At 40.5% G+C, this 21,092-nt stretch overlaps 1 protein-coding gene across 6 annotated transcripts in view; it reads left to right on the top strand.

Moving 5' to 3' along the window:
* Nucleotides 1-21,092, top strand: part of MAST4 (microtubule associated serine/threonine kinase family member 4) — a 296,506-nt gene that overhangs the window by 44,871 nt on the left and 230,543 nt on the right. For all 6 annotated transcript variants that reach the window (XM_048079537.2, XM_048079538.2, XM_048079540.2 and 3 more), the window contains exon 2: nucleotides 17,273-17,426. In XM_048079537.2, the coding sequence (XP_047935494.2) occupies nucleotides 17,273-17,426 (154 nt within the window). The remainder of the gene's footprint in view (nucleotides 1-17,272; nucleotides 17,427-21,092) is intronic.

Consider the following 21,092-nt stretch of genomic DNA (forward strand, 5'->3'; position numbering starts at 1 on the left):
GAGGATGCACTTGGTCCCCTTATCAAGATCATTGATAAAAACATTAAACAAAACCCAGCCCCAATACTGAGCCCTGGGGAACACCACTTGTGAGTGACCGTCTGCCAGATGGACTTCGTTCGCAACAACCCTTTGGGCCCAACTGTTCAGCCAGTTTTACCCAGCAAACAGCACATCTGTCCAAGCCATGAGCAGCCATTTTCTGCAGGAGCATGCTGTGGGAAACTATCAAATGCTTTAAGTCCAAGCAAACAACATCCACAGCATTTCTCTTGTCTACTGAGTGTGTTATCTTACCACAGGAGGAGATCGGGTTAGTCAAGCAGGGACTACCTTTCATAAACCCACACTGACCAGGTCTGATCACTTCGTTGTCCTGTACGTGCTGTGTGATGGCACTCAAGATGTTAGTTTTGCCTTGCTCTTGAGTCAGAATTTCTGACAGTGCTCTTTCTTAATGATGCTGTTAATGTGTATTTGCAACTACAGCATGGTAGTAGACTAGAAGTGACTTAGGTTCTTTCATGTTCTTTAATAGTCACTTGTGGAGAGCCCATTGTTTCATGTTGTTCTTGTAGGATCTCTTATCATGCAGGTTACATGAGACATGAAGCTGTACCAGTGGCTGTTGAATATGACAGCCTTTGTATGAAGCATGAACAAATGCAACATTGCACTCTAGATCTTGCTGCCTGTATGTGGTTCTACACCTTTGCATCTGCAAAAATAGCTGCAACAGTGGTATTACTGGGTAGAGGATAGCTTTGGGAATCCAGGCTGCCTGCCTAAATATAAAGGAGAATTGTCGTTATGTTTCTGATCAAATAGATGTACTAATTGTGCTAATTCTAGTGTAATTTTGTAAAATAGGAACAAGCGTGCAAAGTGCTTTTCTTTTGATGGCAAAACTTGCCCAGGTTGACTTCTCATTTTATTGTCTTTGGCCAGCATAGTACATCCTTCTTATAGGAAAGAGTCCTGGAGTCCTGGATCCCATATTGCCTGGATGGGTAGGAGCTCTAAGCACTGTGGGAAGTGGGTGTCATATAGACTAGATCACAAAGACATTTTGAGCCCTTCCCCCCCCCCCCCCCCCCCCCCCCCCCCCCCCCCCCAAAAAAAAAAGGGGGGGGCAGTCAGGTGTTTGGGATCACTTCCTTCCTGGGAAAGAATATGCTGCAGAAATGCCACATGGAGTTCCCTGCTGAGTAGCTTTGATAAAGTATGCTGCTGATCTGTTAAAGATGCTGACAGCTTTCAGGAAAACCAAATATTAAAGCTAAACTTGGCCAGTCTTTATTCTATTGAAATTACGTACTCAAACATTATTATTTTTTTAACATACAAAATACAGTCTTTCTTTCCCAAATGGGCCTTATCTTGGAAACCACTAACTAGTGTGCATAACTAAGGAAACATTTCAGTCTTAGCCAAAGGAAGCTTAGTGAATTGTTAAAGTACAAGTAATTGTTGGGTAGCTTTATGATTTAAAGTTGTTTGCTCTCCTGTCTGTATGTTACTTGTTCAGGTTGACTGTTACCAATCATTTTATGAAGCTGCTGTGGAAATAATGACGAGGTCACTAAGAAACCAAGTTGTGTATCTTTGTCCCTCTGGCTTTCCTTAACAACTTTTTGTTATATCTTCATTTTAAACTGCAGGATGTAAGCATATGTCATATAAGCACATGTGAAGCAAGCAATTCTGAAGAATTATTACAACTACTCATACTGCAGGAGGAGAGGACCCTGTTGGCTGTTTTTGCCCTTGTACAAGTTTACTGGTAAAACATACCGTACTGCTAGGATCATACTTCTGGGAAGGTATGTTCTTGAGCATTGAGCATTTAGGAAACAATTCTAAAGTTTTTCCTTTTTTGGGGAGTGGGTTGGCTAATAGAAAAAATGACTTTATAGAGAAAATTTGACAGATTAGTCTTGAAAAGAAATGCTAGGGAAAAAAAAATATTTTAAAATATTGCTTCAATAGTCAAGTAATTAAACTGGAACTTGAATTTCTTTGGTATTAGCTTTTACTTTACTTTGTTATAAGATGAAGAGAGCTGAAGGTACTCTCATGGTCAGAGCGCAGGGTGGGTTTTTTTTGGGTGCAGGATGCACCAGCTTCAGTGTTGCAGAATTCTCAGGTGTTGAACCTAGCCTTAAGATAAATCAACAGTTTTATTTTTTAGGAAATAGTTTTATTCAATAACTTTTACATTCAGTATGAAAATGTCCAGTTAACAGAACAGGTGAACATTACTAAAAATAATTGGATCAACTCCCACAGTGGTACATAGTCATACAAGTCATAAATTTCAAAGCTTTTAACACTGCACATCTTTTCTTGTGGACTCTTATTAGTATAACTTGACAAGACTAGTTTAATTGCAATTTAGGCTCCAATTTCCTGGATTAGTGTGCTACCTATCCAAATAAGATCAGCTAAAATTAAGTGAAATAGTACTATAGGTAATACAGGTATTTTCATACAAGATGCTATTTGTATATATAGATAAAGCTAATGAAAAGTCCCTTATTTAATATTAAATACTTCAACATATTTCTGATTATACTTGGGAGAACCTGAAAAATGAAATTGTGTGGCTTGAGAGGAGTTGCCCTGGGCCTCTTTTGTGTGTAACTGTAACTGCATGTCCTAATCTCATTCTTCATTATTTATTCTTGCTGTTATTTTTCAGTCCTTATATATAAGGAAAATAAGATCAAGTGCGCCAGTCCCAAAGGACATGGACTGAAAAGTGCACTTGGCTTATTAGGGAAACTTGTGCTCTTTGTCAGTATCCAGAAAAAAACTGATTTCCTACTTAAAATATGCACATAACCTCTCAGTTAAACTTAGGGGCTTTGCAAGCCCAAAGATGCTTTGACATGCATAAACTGTGTTTCTCTGGTATGTATGATGTATGGTTGATGCCAATGTATCAACTGCCTGAGTGGAAAACGGTTGGTTTCCAGAAAACTTTGACTCTGACTCTCATTATGTTATTAGACTTCTCACCCCTTACTCTGGTTTTGTGTACTTCAGAATAAAATGTTCATTTTCAAATTTGTGCTGCTAGCTTTCTTAGAAATCTTAAGTCTCTAAAATAAAAAATTGTAAGCTGTAGGATTGGCAGCATCTTTGCTCCCTAAAAGCTATGCTTTTTTTTTTTTTTAATTTAAAATGGTAAAAATGCTTCTGTATTGTGAAGTTACCAGTGTGGAATTACTCTAGTCCATAATCTCTGCTCAACTGCAGGTAGTGTTTAAAGGACTGAGTGTCATTTAATGATTTAGCATTAACTGAGACAACCTCTGTTTTAAGAAATATGCAATGCTGGGTCCTGTTATTTTGAGTAAGATGTAGCCTTGAGGATACAGGATGTAGTTTGCTCCCATGAAGTGAGGGCACTTGAATTGAGAAGCTCATTTCCAAGTTGACTGAAAGATACCATGTCTGCAAGACAGCATGGACTGCGTGAATCACTGTAGACTCTGGAAACCAAGGGGAGTGTATGGTGGTTGTTCTGGTCTTGAGCATGCTTCCTTCTCGCGAGTAGAAAATGAAAAGAAATGAAATAAAATTAAGACTCAAACAGTGTGAAACGTGCATAGAATTATACTTTGTTTTTTATTATACTGGCTTACTTTAGTAATATATGATAAAACTTCTAAATCAGATCTTCCTGTCCTGTTGCAGACACCGTAGAGCTTGTGTACTAAGCTCTGTGCTGTAGATGTTTCAATATAACTTGCATTAAATTACTTATATTCATGACATCCATTGTGATACCAAAGTAATGAACTGCTACAATTTACTAGACAACTAATCTTTGTAATTTAGAGAGTATTAAGTCATACTGAACTTTTTATGAAAGTGTGTAAAAATCTCTGAGGTGATATGATCTATAAATGAAACTCTGAAAGCCATGCATGTAATCTTCTTCTGTTAATTTTAGCTTTTGTGCATGTAGATGAAGAAATCAGAGTAGTTCTAAACTATGCTGTTGGTGAAGACAAATGCAATCATTCATTTTGGATGCATTTTGTGTCTTGGGTTTGTGTTCTGCATGTACATACTGATGATGTATGTATTCTTTCAGTTACAATATATGTACTGTTATCTTGTTCACACCGAACAGGGCCTAATATAGGATTTTTTTTATCTGAGTAGGGATCTTTCTCTTCCACACATCAGTGACATCGTATTAAATAGTTACACATATAATTGGAAAAGCCTGGATAAAGAGACAAGGATGAGTGAAGATAAGTCTACTGAAGTGTAGGTTTTACAATGAGAATGTTTAGGAAGTATGTGCAGTTACTTGCTTGAATTATGCAAAAGATTAATTAGAGGGGTGGAGTATTTCAGATCATCCTATAACGCATTTCTGGTTACATTTTCACTTTGTCTTTTATTTTTGTAATTGAGGATGAATGCAGATAGGGTTGTGCTCCCCCCTCTTCCCCTCTTCCCCCCCCCCCCCCCCCAATACACTAGCCTTTCTGATATGTTTTTGCTAACTGTGTTGGTAAGGCTTAAAGAGAAGCATCTGAATTGCATCTGAATTCTGTTATATGCCTTGGGTACAACTATAAAGCTATCAGATGCCTTATTCTAGTTCACTTTAAAAACAGTTCAGGAAACGGATTTTTTTTTCTTTTTTAGTGGAAGCTATTGTTCAATAACTGCACGTGGTATCTTAGCACTGAAAAGGAAGAAAGAGATCAAAAAGCTCTTGTCTGCAAGGTCTCTTGTGGCGAGGCTGCATTATTTAAAAACTTAGGAGCATGTTAAATGCAAACTCAGGGAAAAGCCTGCATTTTCTGGAACTGTGTATGCTACATTTGAAGGTTAATTAAAAAATATGAGGAGATGCACCTACTTGTAATTACTAATTTATGTTCAAGTACACACACACACATCACTTGTACATTGATCAAGTAAAGCATTTCTTTTTGAAATCAGACTGTAAATTAACAATGCAATCCTTTCACATAAATAATCTTGCTTTCATCTTGCATTGATTTATGGATCAACTTCAGCTCCATTACATGCTGAGAACCTTTTACTCCAAGCTCACTTCATCATAGGTTTCTCTCCTTTGTTTTGTACCTGCCTTGCATAAATGTGTTGTCGTTCCTTTTGATATGTTATTCCTAATGGAAGTGATTTTGGATTTGAAGCTTTATGTGGCCAAATGGATTATTTAATATTTCAGTGGCCTAAATAAGGAATAATAAATTGAGAATCTATTTTTTTTCCATGTGATATGAAATTATGGCTTCTGTTTTTAAAACTTAAGTGTGTCTGAATTGTTGTAGCCAGAATACCAGTTACACTCTACAGTGCTTGGTAGTGCCTCTTAGAAAGGTGCATTACAAATGTGTTTGTGATTAGTCAGAGTATTAAGTTAATGAATAGGAAATCTGTAAGTCAGGTTCCTTAAATGCTATGTTATGGTCAAGAAGCTCTTGCAGCACTTTTGGCTGCAGTTGTTCAGAGTGGCTGGTCATGCTGATCTAGTCAGTGGAATGAGGAATGTTTCACCTTGTGTTTCTGTTTTTAATTTCAGTGTAACTGAGGGAAAAGTAAGACCTAATTGAGCATGGATGGAGCAGACAGACTGAAATAAACAATTAGTTTTCTGAGGCCTCCAATGCAACAGAATAAATGAAACCTTTATAGGTAGTCCAGGAGCTCATTGGTGGATGTGAATGGAAATAGATTTTATAAAGAACTAAACTGCTTTCACTTCATTAGTATTCATGGTATGAAAAAAAAAAACAACAACTCTTTCCAGGGATATATATTCTCCTCTGAATTATTTTTTTCATGAGACTATTGATGGTGGTGTCAACAGCTGATTAAGATGAATAGACCTTTTTCTTATGTATTTCAATCTTTTTTTTTTTGCAATTGAAAGTGACTTTGAAGGTTAGTTTGACTAAATTTTCTTCCTCCTAGCTAAATATCCAGGAAAAAATCTTTCTAAAATATCTGTGTATTAGCAGCAGCATTGAAAATGCTTGAAATAAGGTGTGCATGTGGATGCTTGCATATGTGGAGTATAAATAAATATTTCCATGCATTTTTCTTGGCTTTTGTGTGCTGTGAAAAGGATTATTAAAATAATTAAGAGTGGAAATTTTGCCTGTGGTGTCTAAAAATATCAGTCCTTCTCTATTTTCTATGTAGCAATATCTTCTTTCATTGGGAAATTAACAAAAAACCACACGTGGCTAGTTTCATGTTTTTCTCTACAGCAGAGCATAGCGCATAGCACTGTTAGTGCTGTTATCTCTGCATATGGAGGTAAGAAAATGGATACAGCCATAGAGTAATAAAGAATAAAAATTGACGAAGTTTTATGCAAAGGAAAGCAAGAAATTAGCCCTTTTGGTCACGTAATTTTCATATGCAAGTGACGCACAGTATCAATCACTTTTTGAGAGTTGGTTCCCAGTGTTTCTGCTGCAAGATGGCCTTTCTGTCCTCTTCCCTTTGTTAGGAGTGGATAGGTTGTTGAAGTCAGAACAACCCTCCTGAGGCATGTACTTTGTGTGGTAAAGAGGTGATCCTGCAGCATGCTCTCCATGCCAGTGCTGCCTGGTGTTATGCCCTGGGGGCACCCGCTGCTGGTCCTGCTGGAAGCAGCAGAAGACCTGCTGAAGCACCAGGGCCAATGCCTAAGCCTTAAACCTGCAGCATCTTGTCACTCCTCAGATGTTATTGGGGGGGGGGAGGGAAGGGGGTGGTTCTTCAGTGCTGCAAGTGTGCAGGTTTTTGGGCTGCTTGCTGGACCTTTGCATGGGGGGGATGTGGTAGTAGTCACCTGGCAGCACTTCTTAGCACCACAAAATGCTGCTTCTTGCCAAGGTGGCCATTGGGATGGGATGGGAAGGGAGTATCCTTCTGCTGAGTGGTGGTGGCATGTGCTGCTGCACATCTGGGCAGGGAAGGGCCTGCTGTTCTTTTACTTGTCAGATCTCTTTCAGATCCCTTGTGAAGCTGTGGAAGCCAGGGTGAAAAGCAAGCTTGGAAGAGCCGCACCCCTGACAGAAAGGAGGATTTCTTCTGGCCAGTACCTGTATGGCAGAGGTGGGCAGGTTGGGCAGACCCCTCCAACCCTGCTCACTGTGTTTGTGCTCTTGGGACAACACTACCAGTCCGGTTTCCTCACAGAATCTGGTATGTCAGGTCCCTGGTGCCCGGCCTGGTAGGGCTCACCCAGGGCGCTGCTGCAGCCCTGTGCTGGCCACGCTGTGGCCTCAAGAGCACAGTCAGTTTTCCTTAGGTTGGAAATGATAGATTTTTGTCGGAAATGAAGGCCTTTGTATATCTTGTACCTTCCTGAGAAGATGCTTTTAGGAGAGTCAGATTAAAAATAAAGTCTTGAAACGACCAGCCTGTAAAATGTCCTGTATGATGCTGTTTAGTCAGGAGCGGAGCTACATTTTAGTCAGGAGCGGAGCTACATTTATCTATATCTATTTAGAGCTGTGTTTTGCTTCTTGACTCATGGTGTAGGGCCTTAGAAGAGATCTTCAGAATTTGCTATTTATTTTTTTCCGTAATATTTATTAAAGCTGAATGGGTAGGCCCAAGGAGACTTGGGTCAGGCTGAGTCGTGTCCGTCTGTCTGTGTATACAGAGCTGCTACACAGGAGGCTTTCTGAACTGAAGGACTTGATCACGTTGGAACAGAACTGTTCCCTCTTAAGCACTGTAAACTAATAATTGGCTCAGATAGCAGCACAGATACATATTTATAGGCCACTTCTTGGCCTTGAAGAGTGCTGTGGAGGCTGTGCTTCTTTTTCAGTGCAATCATGTGTAAACATGTTTGTGAAAATGCGAGCTGAATGTGAGCTGATTTTTTTCTTTAAACATAGCTATAGCTGATTTAGCTATAGCTGATGTTCCTCTGAGTTTTATTTTTTTAGTTGACCAGAGGTCAGATTTGTTTTCAAGAAGAATGCAACTACTTTGAAGGCAAATCTACACTTCTCAAATGGACCTGAAGTAGCAAAATAATATTGATGGATCTCTATTGATTCCTAGCAGATTTTTATAAATATTTCTGTACTACGTAGATTATGATAGGTAAGATTATGCTATAGAAAAGCATCACAAGTTCTGTTTGCTGATTCTGTTTGTTTATACATCATGATATATTCAGCATAATAAATTAAGCTATTTTGAATAGCAACTTAGTTTTCAATGTTTGTGTGTGTGTAGGATGTAAAATCAATAAATGGTTATAGAAGTGATGCTTTGTGAATAGCAGCTTTACAATGCATTTCTTCTCTTTAGCTTGGTAAGGGGGTGTTTGCAGTGTCAGCTGCAGGTTGTGTTCATATGTAAATTGAGAGTTGCTGTATGAATGATTAGCAAATACACTGACTATAAAAAAGTTCTTTTCTGTGTCTTACCCTTTTTCTTTCAACAGGGAGCTGAGGACCTGACTTATTTTCTGTCTGTGCAGTAGTTGACAGGCTGGTGTCACTGTCCTAGCGAAGAAAGTGGAGGTCACAGGGAGTAAAGTGAGATAGTCCAAGGCTTGAAGTCCTGAACAGAAATGACAGGTGCCATTCAGCTGGAGAATTTGCAAGGTCTCTGAGACCAAGCTCTGACGGTGTCTGCAGATCATTGCTATTAAGGGGGGTGGGAAGGCAGTGTCAAATATGAGAAATGTGGGATGAGTGACCATCTTCCTACAGACTACAGAAGGTTGGAAATAAAATCTGTATATTTTCAAGGAAGTGTGGTAAGAAAGTGGGCAAGAAAAGGGATCTTTCCTTGTCTTATGAAATCCATGTGGCCTGGTGAGACTTCCTCTGTATCCTCTCTTTCCCATCATTATCATTGTCTTCTGGAATTGGTGATACTTTCTGGAGAAGTGTTTCCTTTTACCTCTGTGCCAAATTAGGTTATTTGTGATTCTCTGCTCTGCAAAGCAGAGGAGAGCTGTGAATATTCAGAATAGTTGCGCAGTTCTCTAAACCCTACTCAAAACTGAGATTAATATCCTTTGTGGGCAAGGGGAATGTAGAATATTCCAGCTGTCAGCTGGTTTAATGGGAACTGTTAATGATCTCGTTCTGCTGTTTGGTTTAATGCAGGTTCATGGATACTCCCCAGTTTCACTGTGTGATCCCTGCTAGGATTGCATCCCCAAGCAGGGTCCTTCAAAAGTTGATGATACTGTGACTAAACGCAGTAGGGCTGCTCATCACAGACATGAGTTACTGCACTTTGCCTACCGGAAACTTGTTTGCACCTGCTTGTGATGGTCGTCTAGGACAGATGCCTTTGGGTGTCTTATAAATACCCTGTTGTAGTGTTTCTTGTTCACATCTACTTTGATTCTTCTGAATGCTCATCACGTACCTAGAGTAACTAAAGTGCAGTACACTCTTAATTGGCTAGAATGCTTTTTTAATAACAAATTCTAAGATGTCCTTAGTTTTTGGAAGATATTCTGTCTGTTAATAATGGTTTAATACTGTTGCTATATATGTCAATGCAGCTCATCAAAACTTGAGCATCTGTGCCAAATTAAATTACATCTAGAGAGAGTGAATAGTTAAGCAATAAGCACATGCTTCTCCCTATACATAAAGCTAGCTGACACAGTTTACTTCAAAATAAAAAAAAAAAAAAATGCACTTTGGGGCTATTATGTTTCAGCATCTGTGCTTAAAATGCTCACAAAGGAGCCTGGTGGAGGCACGGTGTGCTATGAGGAACACAGTGTAAATGTGAAGAAACAGATTGATTTATGTTCCTAGCAGTCTGCTCTGCTACATAGGGTCAGTTGTTGTTGATCTGCTGATAGGTGTTAACTGGCCTCAGAAGTATGCTTATTTCTGGCACTACTTTTGTCTGAGATGTAAGAGACAGGGAGGGGTATGGAAGGGTTGTGAAATTAGGTTCATCTTAAGCAATTAGCTGGATAATTATTCAGTAAAAGTTATTATTTCTGAGTATCTTTTCACCAGCAGGTAGACTCCTTTATGTTTTGTCTGCATGGCACTTGTGTAATGTTTTTCTTTCTTGCTTCTTGAAACATCTGGATCAGTATGATGCAATTTGACATGTTTGACAAAATGCTTATTAGTAGCATTTTATTTTGGGACTTTGGGTTGATAACGAAGAAAAAGTAAGCAACTAAAGTACGCTGAATATGTTGTACTTTCAGTGAGTTGTATGTAACAGATTTCAGGTGATTATCTCATTCGGATTAATGCCTGACTGGGGGAGGCTTAACATAGGTGGCGGCACACTTCTTTTTTATGGAACCTTAGGATTTAATGTGCACATAAGACATGACCTGAGGCATAGTGGAATTTTGCAGTATTCAAGAGAAAGAAATTAAAATGCTCAATAGAACATTTTGTTTTTATTTTTAGAACTGAATACCTGTATTTCCCTGTTTCTGTGGGAAATGAGATTACTGTCTTAATGTAGCAATTAAGGGAGGTTGAGGGTGAAGTAACACCATAGTGGGTGTTTCAAGAAAAAGTGGAGCTGAGCAGATGAGTTCTGTTCTCATTACAGTGTCATTTTTATTGAAACAAAATCATTGAAACAAATCTCAGCAATTCCGAACAGCTTATTTTTCTTATCCTGGTGTTATCAGTGAGATTGCATTATCTTAGCCTTATTCACCTTCTTGTAGCATGGATTTCCTCTCCTGGAATCCATTGTTTTCCTTCTGACTGCCTCACATCTGATTTTGCACTCATCTCAAATTATACTTCTAAACTCTGATGTTACGTCTTATTTTGAACTGATTGTTGTGTTCTTAATTTTCATGAGGACATGTGGGCTAGCGTACTTGATGTGACTACTTAATGATATAATTATCGAGCAGTGAATTCATTCTAGCTGTAGAATAAATACACCATGGTATACAGCTGGATTTAATGCTACTGAGATTTTTCAAAACATAAAGATAATCCTTTCTGAATAGGTGAGCTGTTAATAGTCCATGGCTAGTATAGTGTGAGAATAAGTTTCTTTAGAGGAATGTAGCTGATGCTATTCACACAGAAAATGAATAGCTTCAAAATGCAGAGGAAAAAAACATGGTTTGAGGACAAATTGATTCTGTCCTGATTCTCCTGGAGGAAATTCCTGTGGAACTTGACGAGATTGTCGCTCAAATTCCATCCATGTTTGTATGGGATCTCTAAATCTACATGTAAAAGTCTCTCATAAGAATATTTTGATGATTCTGTTCTACGCAGTTCTTAAGCTGTTCTCCTCTAATGATACCCTGTCTTCCATTTTTTAAGGTTCATAGTGTGGGGGGAATAGTGTTTTGTGAAAGCCATTACCTGCTAAATTTTACAGTGCTTCTATAAGAAATTTGTCATGTGTACAGCATAATTGGGCATCTTTTTCAGGAAATATATGTAAAAATGGGTTTGAAGAAACGAACTTTGTAGAACAGAATGTTCTACTTGTTTGGAGTTTGCCGTGTGTTTTCTGTCTCTCAACATGCCTTTGTCAGAAGGGAATTTCTTGGTGTTTAACACTGGAAGAGGGAATGTTTTTACAGAAGTTAACTATCCATGCATTTGTGAATATTAACAGCAGACACTGGTGGTGAGATGTGTACTGATTAAAAATACATCGCTAACCAGCCTGTATAAACTCAATGGCTAACTTAAGTCCCTTTGTACTAAAGATACAGGGCAATCAAGTGCACTTGTGTTCACATACTTTGTCAGAGCTGTAAATGGCTGTTACTGTAGTTTTGAATTAGTGACTTTCTGAACTTTCTGAAGTAACTACTCAAATGCTTTTATTCCCTTTTTTCCTGCCGTGCTGTTCCATAGATGGGTGGAAAAAAAAAAAGCCTTCTGTTTTTCCATCACTTCTTAAGTCACTAACATATTTTTAAAAGCGTGTGGACAAAAGTTTATGCTTCTGACCTGTGTGCGGTAATGGCAGTGGGCAAAGCATATGATGGCCAAAACCTCGAAGGATGTCTGTTGGAAACTGCCCAGCAGCTATTGTATTTCTTGCAACTTGCTGTCAAGCAAGCTTCACAATAAATAATAAAAAAGCAGCCAACCAAACCACAGCTGTCCTATTGTGCTTGTATGCCATCCAAATACCAAAATGTCCAAATTTCTAGAAAGTGTGAAGTACCAATAGAGTTATGATTGTGGCTAGGCAAAAGCATTTGATATGTTGATCAGAGGCAGTGTGAGTAAAATTATTTAAAATGCCTGGTATAATTTCAGCAGCACTCCTTCCCCAAGCTACTTGCTTTAATGTTTTCTTGAAAGCAATAATCACAGAATCAACAAAGTTGGAAAAGACCTTCAAGATCCTCTGGTCCAACCATCACCCTACTATCAATGTCACCCACTAAACCATATAATCATAGAATATCCTGAGGTGGACGGGACCCATAAGGATCATCGAGTCCAACTCCTGGCTCCACACAGGTCTATCCAAAAATTCAGACCATATGACTAAGAGCACAGTCCAAATATTTCTTAAACTCCAACAGGCTTTGTGCAGTGCCTACATCCCGGGGGAGCCCGTTCCAGTGCGCGACAACCCTCTCGGTGAAGAACCTCTTCCTGATGTCCAGCCTAAACCTCCCCTGTCGCAGCTTGACACCATTCCCACGGGTCCTATCACTGGTCACTAAGGAGAACAGATTGTTGCCTGCCCTTCCACTCCCCCATGTGAGGAAGTTGTAGACTGCGATGAGGCCTCCCCTCAGCCTCCTCTTCTCCAGGCTGAACAGGCCCAGTGCCCTCAGCCGCTCCTCATATGTCTTCCCCTCTAGGCCCTTCACCATCTTCGTCGCCCTCCTCTGGACACTCTCCAACAGTTTCACATCCTTTCTGTACTGTGGTGCCCAGAACTGCACACAGTACTCGAGGTGAGGCCGCACCAGCGCAGAGTAGAGCAGGACAATCCCTTCCCTCGACCGGCTAGCAATGCCGTGCTTGATGCACCCCAGGATACAGTTGGCCCTCCTGGCTGCCAGGGCACACTGCTGGCTCGTATTCAGCTTGCTGTCAACCACAACCCCCAGATCCCTCTCTGCGGGGCTGCTCTCCAGCATCTCATCGCCCAGTCTGTACGTATAGCCGGGGTTGCCCCGTCCCAGGTGCAGGACCCGGCACTTGCTTTTGTTAAACTTCATGTGGTTGGTGATCGCCCAGCTCTCCAATCTGTCCAGATCTCTCTGCAAGGCCTTTCCACCCTCAACAGGGTCAACAGTTCCTCCCAGTTTAGTATCATCAGCAAATTTACTCAAAACACCTTCCAGTCCTACATCCAAATCATTTATAAAAACATTGAAGAGGACTGGCCCTAAAATGGAGCCTTGAGGAACCCCACTGGTGACCGTCCACCAGCTTGATGCGGCCCCGTTTACCACAACCCTTTGAGCCCTGCCAGTCAGCCAATTCTTCACCCATCGCATGATGTTTTTGTTTAGCTGTATGCTGGACATTTTGTCCAGTAGGATCCTACGGGAAACCGTGTCACCAGCTTTACTGTAATCCAAAAAGATCCCATCAGCTGGTTTCCCTTGATCAACTAGATGGGTGATCTTATAAAAGGAAATCAAGTTAGTCAAACAGGACCTACCCCTCATGAACCCATGTTGGCTGGGACCAATGACTGCATTGTCCCCCAGGTGTGCTTCAGTAACACCTGAAATAATCTCCGTAATTTTACCAGGCACTGATGTGAGACTGACAGGCCTGTAGTTGCCAGGGTCTTCTTCCCTGCCCTTCTTGAAAATTGGTACAACATTTGCCAGCTTCCAGTGTACTGGGACCTCTCCAGATTCCCAAGACAGTTGAAAAATAATTGAGAGAGTTCCTGTGATGACCATGTCCTTACGCATCAGGGTAGGATCTGTACCCAGTAAGATGCACAATGTGAATGTTTCTAGTGTTCAGCTTTCCAGGAGGGCTTTCAAATAAGTATTAGCAAGTTTGGATAGGTCTTGCAATAATTTAAGCTTGCCATAATATTATCACTGGACAATTGTAGTGTCATTGTATCTGAATCAACTATTTTGTGTGATCTGTATGTGTGCCATGTTACAGTTCATCAGAATCAGCTGTGTGCTTCAAGGAAGCAGAACTTACTGAAACATTCTCTGTTGGTTTCACTTGCTTGGACTTGAATGCCGTGCCTGGCAGGAGGGGAAGGCTGTTTTATTGAGGACAGAAAGCCTTTTCATCTGCTGCATAGGCTTTTCTGTGGAGTCTGAATTCACTCCAGAAAGCCTGTCTGGGTCAAGTTGGTTCATGTAGCTGCCCGTTTGGTCTTTGAGAGATCTTATTCAGGGTGAGCTTGCAAGCCTGGATGCTCTCTGCAGTCCATTTCCCTTATGCTTCCCCAGCACCAGACTTGTTATATCAAGGCTGTTAAAGTCTGTCTACTCTTCAGCCCACTACAACAGCAGTTACAAGGTACAGAATGCTTTCAAATACACACTGTACATATTATAGATATTATTTCATTCCTTTGGAAGCAAAAAGTGAGCCTTTGGATAGTGTCCAGAGATGTCTTGTTTATCTATGTGTAGTTGCTTTTTTTAAAGTTGGAGTTTGCCATCAATATGAAAATGTTAAATCTTGTATTCTTTCTTTGTAGTGCTAGATCATATAATGTTTTTGGTGTAGCTGCTTCAGGTTTGTCTACAGCCAGCTGAAGCACAGCTGACGGATCTGTGCAAGTGTAGCCTACCATAGTGAGTTTGACTGCTCCTATATTAAGATGAAATCCTGTTCCCAAGGAAGGTATTTCAGGGAAACCTAATATTGCTGTAATATTGTGGTCCTGACTTTGTCATTGGCAAGAATATTTATTTTTATTTATCTCCATGTAATAGAATCCTGTTCCCCTTCAACAGAATCTGAGTTTCATCCTGTTGTGTTTAAGAAATGCAAAACTTCAGAAACTGCATTTCATTCCCCTGTTTCTCATGTCTGAGAAATGCACGGGAGCTTTCAAGTTGTTATAAGGATGTCTCCCTGCTTTCCCCTCTTTTTCTTCCCTCCCCTGGTTCCTGGTCTGGTTCCTGAGAGCCTCCACTTGTAGGACCTCTGGCATGGCCACGTTGTGTGGGGTCATGATGACTTCCTCGTGGCTGGTAGCTTCTGTGCAAGCTGCGTGGTGTAGTCTTCTCCCTTTCCATACAAGAGCTGAAAAGTTTGTGTGCCTGAAGTTGTTTCCTAAATCGCATCAAACAGAAGTTTTAGTTTTGGTAAAGCCACTTAGCAGTACAGAGGTGGTTTTGCAAGGGAGTGAGTGATAGCTGGGTGCTGCTGTTGAAACAGTGTCTGGTAGATACTTACACTGTCTCTTACTCTTCAAAAATAGTACTTTTCTGAGGCTGCCAGTTTGGGCAATATAAAAGCATCTTAAATATGACCTGGAGGCCAGGACAGTACTGTACTGCTCTGTACCGTAGTCTCATACTAAACTTTCCTCTGAAACCATGTGTGCTTCAATAAAAGCTGTGGAAAAAAAAGGAGCGCAGCTTAACTGGAAATATAAAGAACTTTGTGTATTCCACAACACAGTTTGATGACAAGTAGAGGCTTCATTGCGGGAGGAGGGCTCTAGCTCTGTTAAGTGCTGTGTAGTGTGCAGGGAGCTGCGTGCCATTGTTTCTGTGTGTGAAGTCTTAACCTTATGCAAGGAAAAAAAAAACAAAATAGGGTTGGTTTCCTTGAAGAGTGAGCCTGTCTTAAAGTACGTGAATATTTGCCAATAACACCTAAAACCCTGATGGGATCATGCTGTTTTCAGATGCACAGAGTCCAGTGTCGAGCAGTCATTGCTGTCTGTCTGCTGGTGAGCAGTTTAAGGAATTGAAGACCCTTTGAGTATTTGCTTAGTAGTCACCTTAGAAGTCTAAAAACAGTGTTTCCTAGAAGCTGGTAGGCAAATGCTTTACCTTGCTGCCAGATGTTGTCAGCCATTTCCTTTTTAATATAACCGATTTGTATATTCACCTTGTGAGGTACCTTAGCACTTGGAAATTGAGGTATATTGGAAATACTTGCATTCATGAATGACAAATGGTTAATTAAATGACAAAGGTTAATTAAATATTCTGTGTGACCCCCAAGCCCCGCCTGATTTAGGAAATCGCTCTAGGAGTGTGCTTTGAGTTAATCAGTCACTTCAGTGTCTTGGCCTTGACATGAATGAATCTTAATATGCTGAGGAAGCAGATTCAGAAAACACTGTTTTTGATTTTTTGGAAGTGTATCTGCAAACACTTCCATTGAGCTTTGGATTTGATTTAACAACAAAGAATAAAAAACGCTACATAACCTGAAATAATAAATACAAAATATACTCTGAACATAGGCAATTTAAAATGCCTTGCAGCATACGTAGTACTTTGCTATACAATTAACTTTAGGCAAAAAGGGCCTTCACTGTGCATCTTCATAGGTGACTGGAGTTGACCTTCACTCCTTCTTTTCTGTGGACAGAGAGGATGAAACCATCAGGTATATGCTCACTTGTTTTCTTCTTTTTGTTTTTGCAAATTTAGCAAAATATTGAGACATCAAATGTACTGCCAAAACTAGAAGGCTGAAATGTTGTGTAGGAATGATGAGAGGAACAGAATTTGAAGGATGAGGATTTGTTTTTACACTCATGTTGAAGTCAGTATGAATGAATGCCAGCTTTATAAACAGAATAATTTAAACATTTTTTTTCCCCACTGGCATTGATAAATCTATTTTTCAGCGTTTTTCTTAGACTAGGCAGTGGTTTGCATTTTGATTGTACAGTGCCATCTAGTGTCTGCTCAGGTAAAGCTGTGAAGAGATTGCTGAAGAATAATACTGGCAAGAGCAGAGGTTGCAAGTTCAGATGGTTCACACCTGCAAAAAGGCTGCTTTATGGAAGGTCACATAAGCTTAAGCCTCATCCTAAGCCTGATCCCTTTGTACCTCGAGATGGGACAACGGGAGAAAAATGTTCCTTGTATGGGAGTGTGGTAGGATGTGCTGTAAGCCCTGTGAGGAGGATGGCTTTTGTGTATAGCCAGCTACAAATGGGGCACTTGGAAAATTTTCAGTTTGTTTGCATTTTAATTACTTTAAGATCTTTTTATACACTTTTTTTTTTTTTCTGAATACCGTAACTTTTATGCAAAGGAAACTTCATTTTTTTGTTGTTGTTGGTTGATTTTGGTAGGGTAAGATAAACATGTAAACAGTGTCTTTTTTCCTGTGCTTCTTTTCAGCTTGATCACATATTATCCCCCCCACCTATGCCTTTTCGAAAATCCAGCAATCCCGAGGTCTCTTCTGGCCCTGGAAAACCTTTTAAATTTAAGAGGCAACTGAGTGAAGATGGGAGACAGCTCAGAAGAGGAAGCCTTGGAGGAGCTCTGACTGGTGAGTTTGGGGTGTGGACATAGTCACTTGGAGGTTTAGCAGCTCTAGACCTGATGGCACCTCAACCCTGGGGTTGGCCTTGGGGCCAGACTCCTGGTGGGAGGTGTGTGTCCCACCTGGACATATATAAAGTCTCTTCCATGTGTGCTAACCAGTAGCCAGTGGGGTGAGATCATATTGGAAGCTCTCTTTTTGGGGTGCTGATAGGTGGCTGAGCATATACTGGAAATGACCTAGTTCTTGAAATTTTGGGGGGGTTGTGGCATTTATCTGGCAGACTGGCAGTTTAAGGGTTGTTTGAAATGTACTTACATGCATTCATCCATGGGATCTCGCATACATCTTGTTTCCTCAAGGAGCTCTAGTACACAGATGGTCCTTTTAGACTTGATTTCATTAAAGGAAAAGCAATATGGCCTCATTTATCTGGCTGAGCACTCCCAGGGGTGGAGGGGCACTGCCAGTTAGCCCTGGCTATGGACCATGTCTTCTCTTCTGTGAAGCTATGCCATGGTAGCAGGTAGCCAGGACTCATGAGGAAGGCTCGTACCCTCCCTGCCCTGGTGTCTGTGTAAGCTGCAGTGAAAGATTTCAGATGCCAAAGCTGTGACTGGGTCCTGGGAGCTGCATGGCTGCAGCATTCGCTGAAGAGTGCTTGTCATTGAATGTATGAGAGAAATGAGTGTGAAAATATAGGGACAAGTTATCTGGGCCTTGCTTTGTGTATTTGAGGATAAAGAATTTTAAAACTCACTAGAATTTGCCACTCAAATGTATTCCTGAAATGCATTGTGATAGGGACAATAGATTTTAAAGAGTTAAAGAGCTTCCCGGAATTGATAAATATTGGACTCAGCATCTATCTTGTTTTGTCCAAGTTATGTTGGTTGATACCAAAATCAGGTGAAATTCAAAGCAGAGAAAGCTGAATTGTCATTTACTTGCAATATGACTGTCCCGGCTCTAAATTGTGTATGATGATCAAAAGTGTTTTTGGGGTTACAAAATGGCAGATAGAGCTGACTCTTCCTCAGTGAGCTTCTGAGAAGTGCATTTAAGGTATTTCCTCTTCTAATTTCCTTTCTACCCCTCTACTTGTTCTTATGCTGGAAGACACTCTAAACAGTTAGCATAATACTATTTATTGCAGTATTTTGAAGAAAGGGAAAAGCCTGCTGTGCTACAGCAGCTGGGAGAGAGGAGTAAGAAGCAGCCCTGCAGCCCCCAGGTGAGTGCAGCAGGAGGGCAGGAGGTGCTCCAGGCAGGCAGCAGCAGTTCCCCTGCGGCCTGTGGAGAGGCCCCTGGTGGAGCAGGCTGTCCCCCTGCAGCCCACGGGTCCCACACGGAGCAGATCTCCACGCTGCAGCCCGTGGAGGAGCCCCCGGTGGAGCAGGTGGATGTGGCCTGGAGGAGGCTGCGGCCCATGGAGAGCCCCCGCAGGAGCAGGCCCCGGGCCGGAGCTGCAGCCCGTGGAGAGGAGCCCACGCAGGGGCAGGGGCAGGGGCAGGGGCAGGGGCACGGGCACAGAGTGACCATGAAGGAGTGGCGGAGACGAAGTGCTATAGACTGACCGCAGCCCCCATTTTTGTTTCCCTGTACGACTCGGGGGGAGGAGGTGGAAGAGGGTGGATGGGCAGAAGGTGTCTTTAATTTGTTGGTTTTTTTTTGTTGGTTTCTCACTGATCTAGTCTGGCAGTGATAGGCAATAAATGATATTAATCTCCCTATGCTGAGTCTGTTTTGCCTATGATGATAGCAGTTGAGTGATCTCCCCATCCTTATCTCAGCCCTTGAGCCCTTTCATTGTATTTTCTCCCCCTTTCCCTCAGCTGCCCAGCAAGGTAAAACCACCACAGAGTGCCAAGCTAATTTTTTACTAACAATAAATATTTCAATCACACTGTTATTTCTGCAGAAGTTTTTTTTGACTTTAAAATAGAGCGGTGGTATTCAAAAATGGAGATTTCCTGCAGTTAAACCCTTCAGCTAAACAGAAGAAGGCAGCGTAATCGAAAACAAATGAAGCAAACATGCTCTGCTGCTATAGTCCCTGGTCTTTATTTCTGTGCTTGAATTATTGCTTGAGGCCTTTATAAAAGGAAGTGGATATAGTTTTTGTCTGCTTGCAATATGTTGTGCAGGGTTTCATGTCAGGATTTGGGAATATAGCGTGCAGTGGTGTTAAACTGCTTTATTACTAATGCACTTTCAATGAACCTGAATACCTTAAGTTCTTAGAATCATACAGTAGTTAAAATATCTTACCAGCTTTCACAACACTGATTGAATTAATCAAAGTCGTTCTGATGACAGAAGGTCATTAGTATTCTTTCATGATCTTTGTTTAAAAAAAAAAAATAAAGAAACTGCTACAGATACAGAGATACATGCCCAAAAATGTTTTCAAATGCCCAGCAAAACTTGCCCAGCAAAAAGTAACAGTGTTACTTTGGATTTGTATTTACTCGCCTACATACTTAAGTTTTTGGATGTTTTTTGTAGCTTCCTTAATGCTTAAGAGTGGGTTACTATTATGGTTTGAAACCACAAGTATCACGATATCACAGAATCATAGAATAGCCTGCTTTGGAAGAGATCCAAGAGTCCTTGCATTAAAGCGAGTAACTTTATTGACTTGTCCTTGGTTTGGGTCAGTTTCTGCGCCTGTATATCCCCTCCTTAATTTCTTAGAGACTTTGCATTTGTAGGAAGATGCATGTGGTCCATAAAGAAAGAAAGAAAAAGAATGTCCAACAAAGGCTATTGCCCTGGAAAATGGTTCAGAATGGTATTTCTCAAATAGTTTAAAGCACAGTCTCTGTATCACTCAAAAATGTTACCTTTGTTGAACTTTGAGGAATACATTAAGTGGGAGTAAGTAAAGCAAGAGTGAAAATTACAAGCTCAAAAGTTTGCAGAATATGCCTTAACTGGTGCTTGTTGCTCACTGTGAATGTTATGAAAGCTGTAAATTGATCAGTGTGTTACTTTAGCTTTCCCTTCTGTGTTAAAAATACAAAATTATTGAGCCATAGAGCATAGGTAGTATTAATGATAAAGAAATCAAATTTTTATTTTCATTTGTTTATATAAGACAGGATATTTCAAATCCTGCAGGGCTGACTACTAATAGAGGTAAATAAGTATTTTTTTCATCTCTGGGAATAGGTTCCAATTAAGTGAGTTTGCTAGGCTTTACAGGAGGGAGTAATACCATGCACGACATCTAAGAAGAAAAAAAAGCCTGCATTGTTGCAATATATTGAGTGGATTTACAAAACCTGAAGGATTTCAGTTACTGAGAACCTATTGCTATGAATAAGATAAAGTAAATTACAAAACTATTTATATAGGTTTACAAGAAAAACTAGAATGACATACAAGGTTTTTCCAATGGAAATCAACACAAGAGAAAAAGGTTGTAAATTTGGATGAGAGTGGGGATAGAGACTGAACTTACATTCAGTGCAGCTCAATTGCACTGTGTTAAGCAATCTAGCAGCCACATGTTTTCAGAGTTAAAGAAAATTAAATCCATGTTTTTTGAGGCTAAAACTACTGTTGCTTCCTGTTGAAAATTGCTAGGGAACCACTGACATTAAATAAAGTTTGGCCAATAAAAGAAATGAATAGTGCTTCCTGGAGATACCAGGCTATTACATTTTG

The sequence above is a fragment of the Anser cygnoides genome, chromosome Z, assembly GCF_040182565.1.
Source record: "Anser cygnoides isolate HZ-2024a breed goose chromosome Z, Taihu_goose_T2T_genome, whole genome shotgun sequence".
NCBI lineage: Eukaryota > Metazoa > Chordata > Aves > Anseriformes > Anatidae > Anser > Anser cygnoides.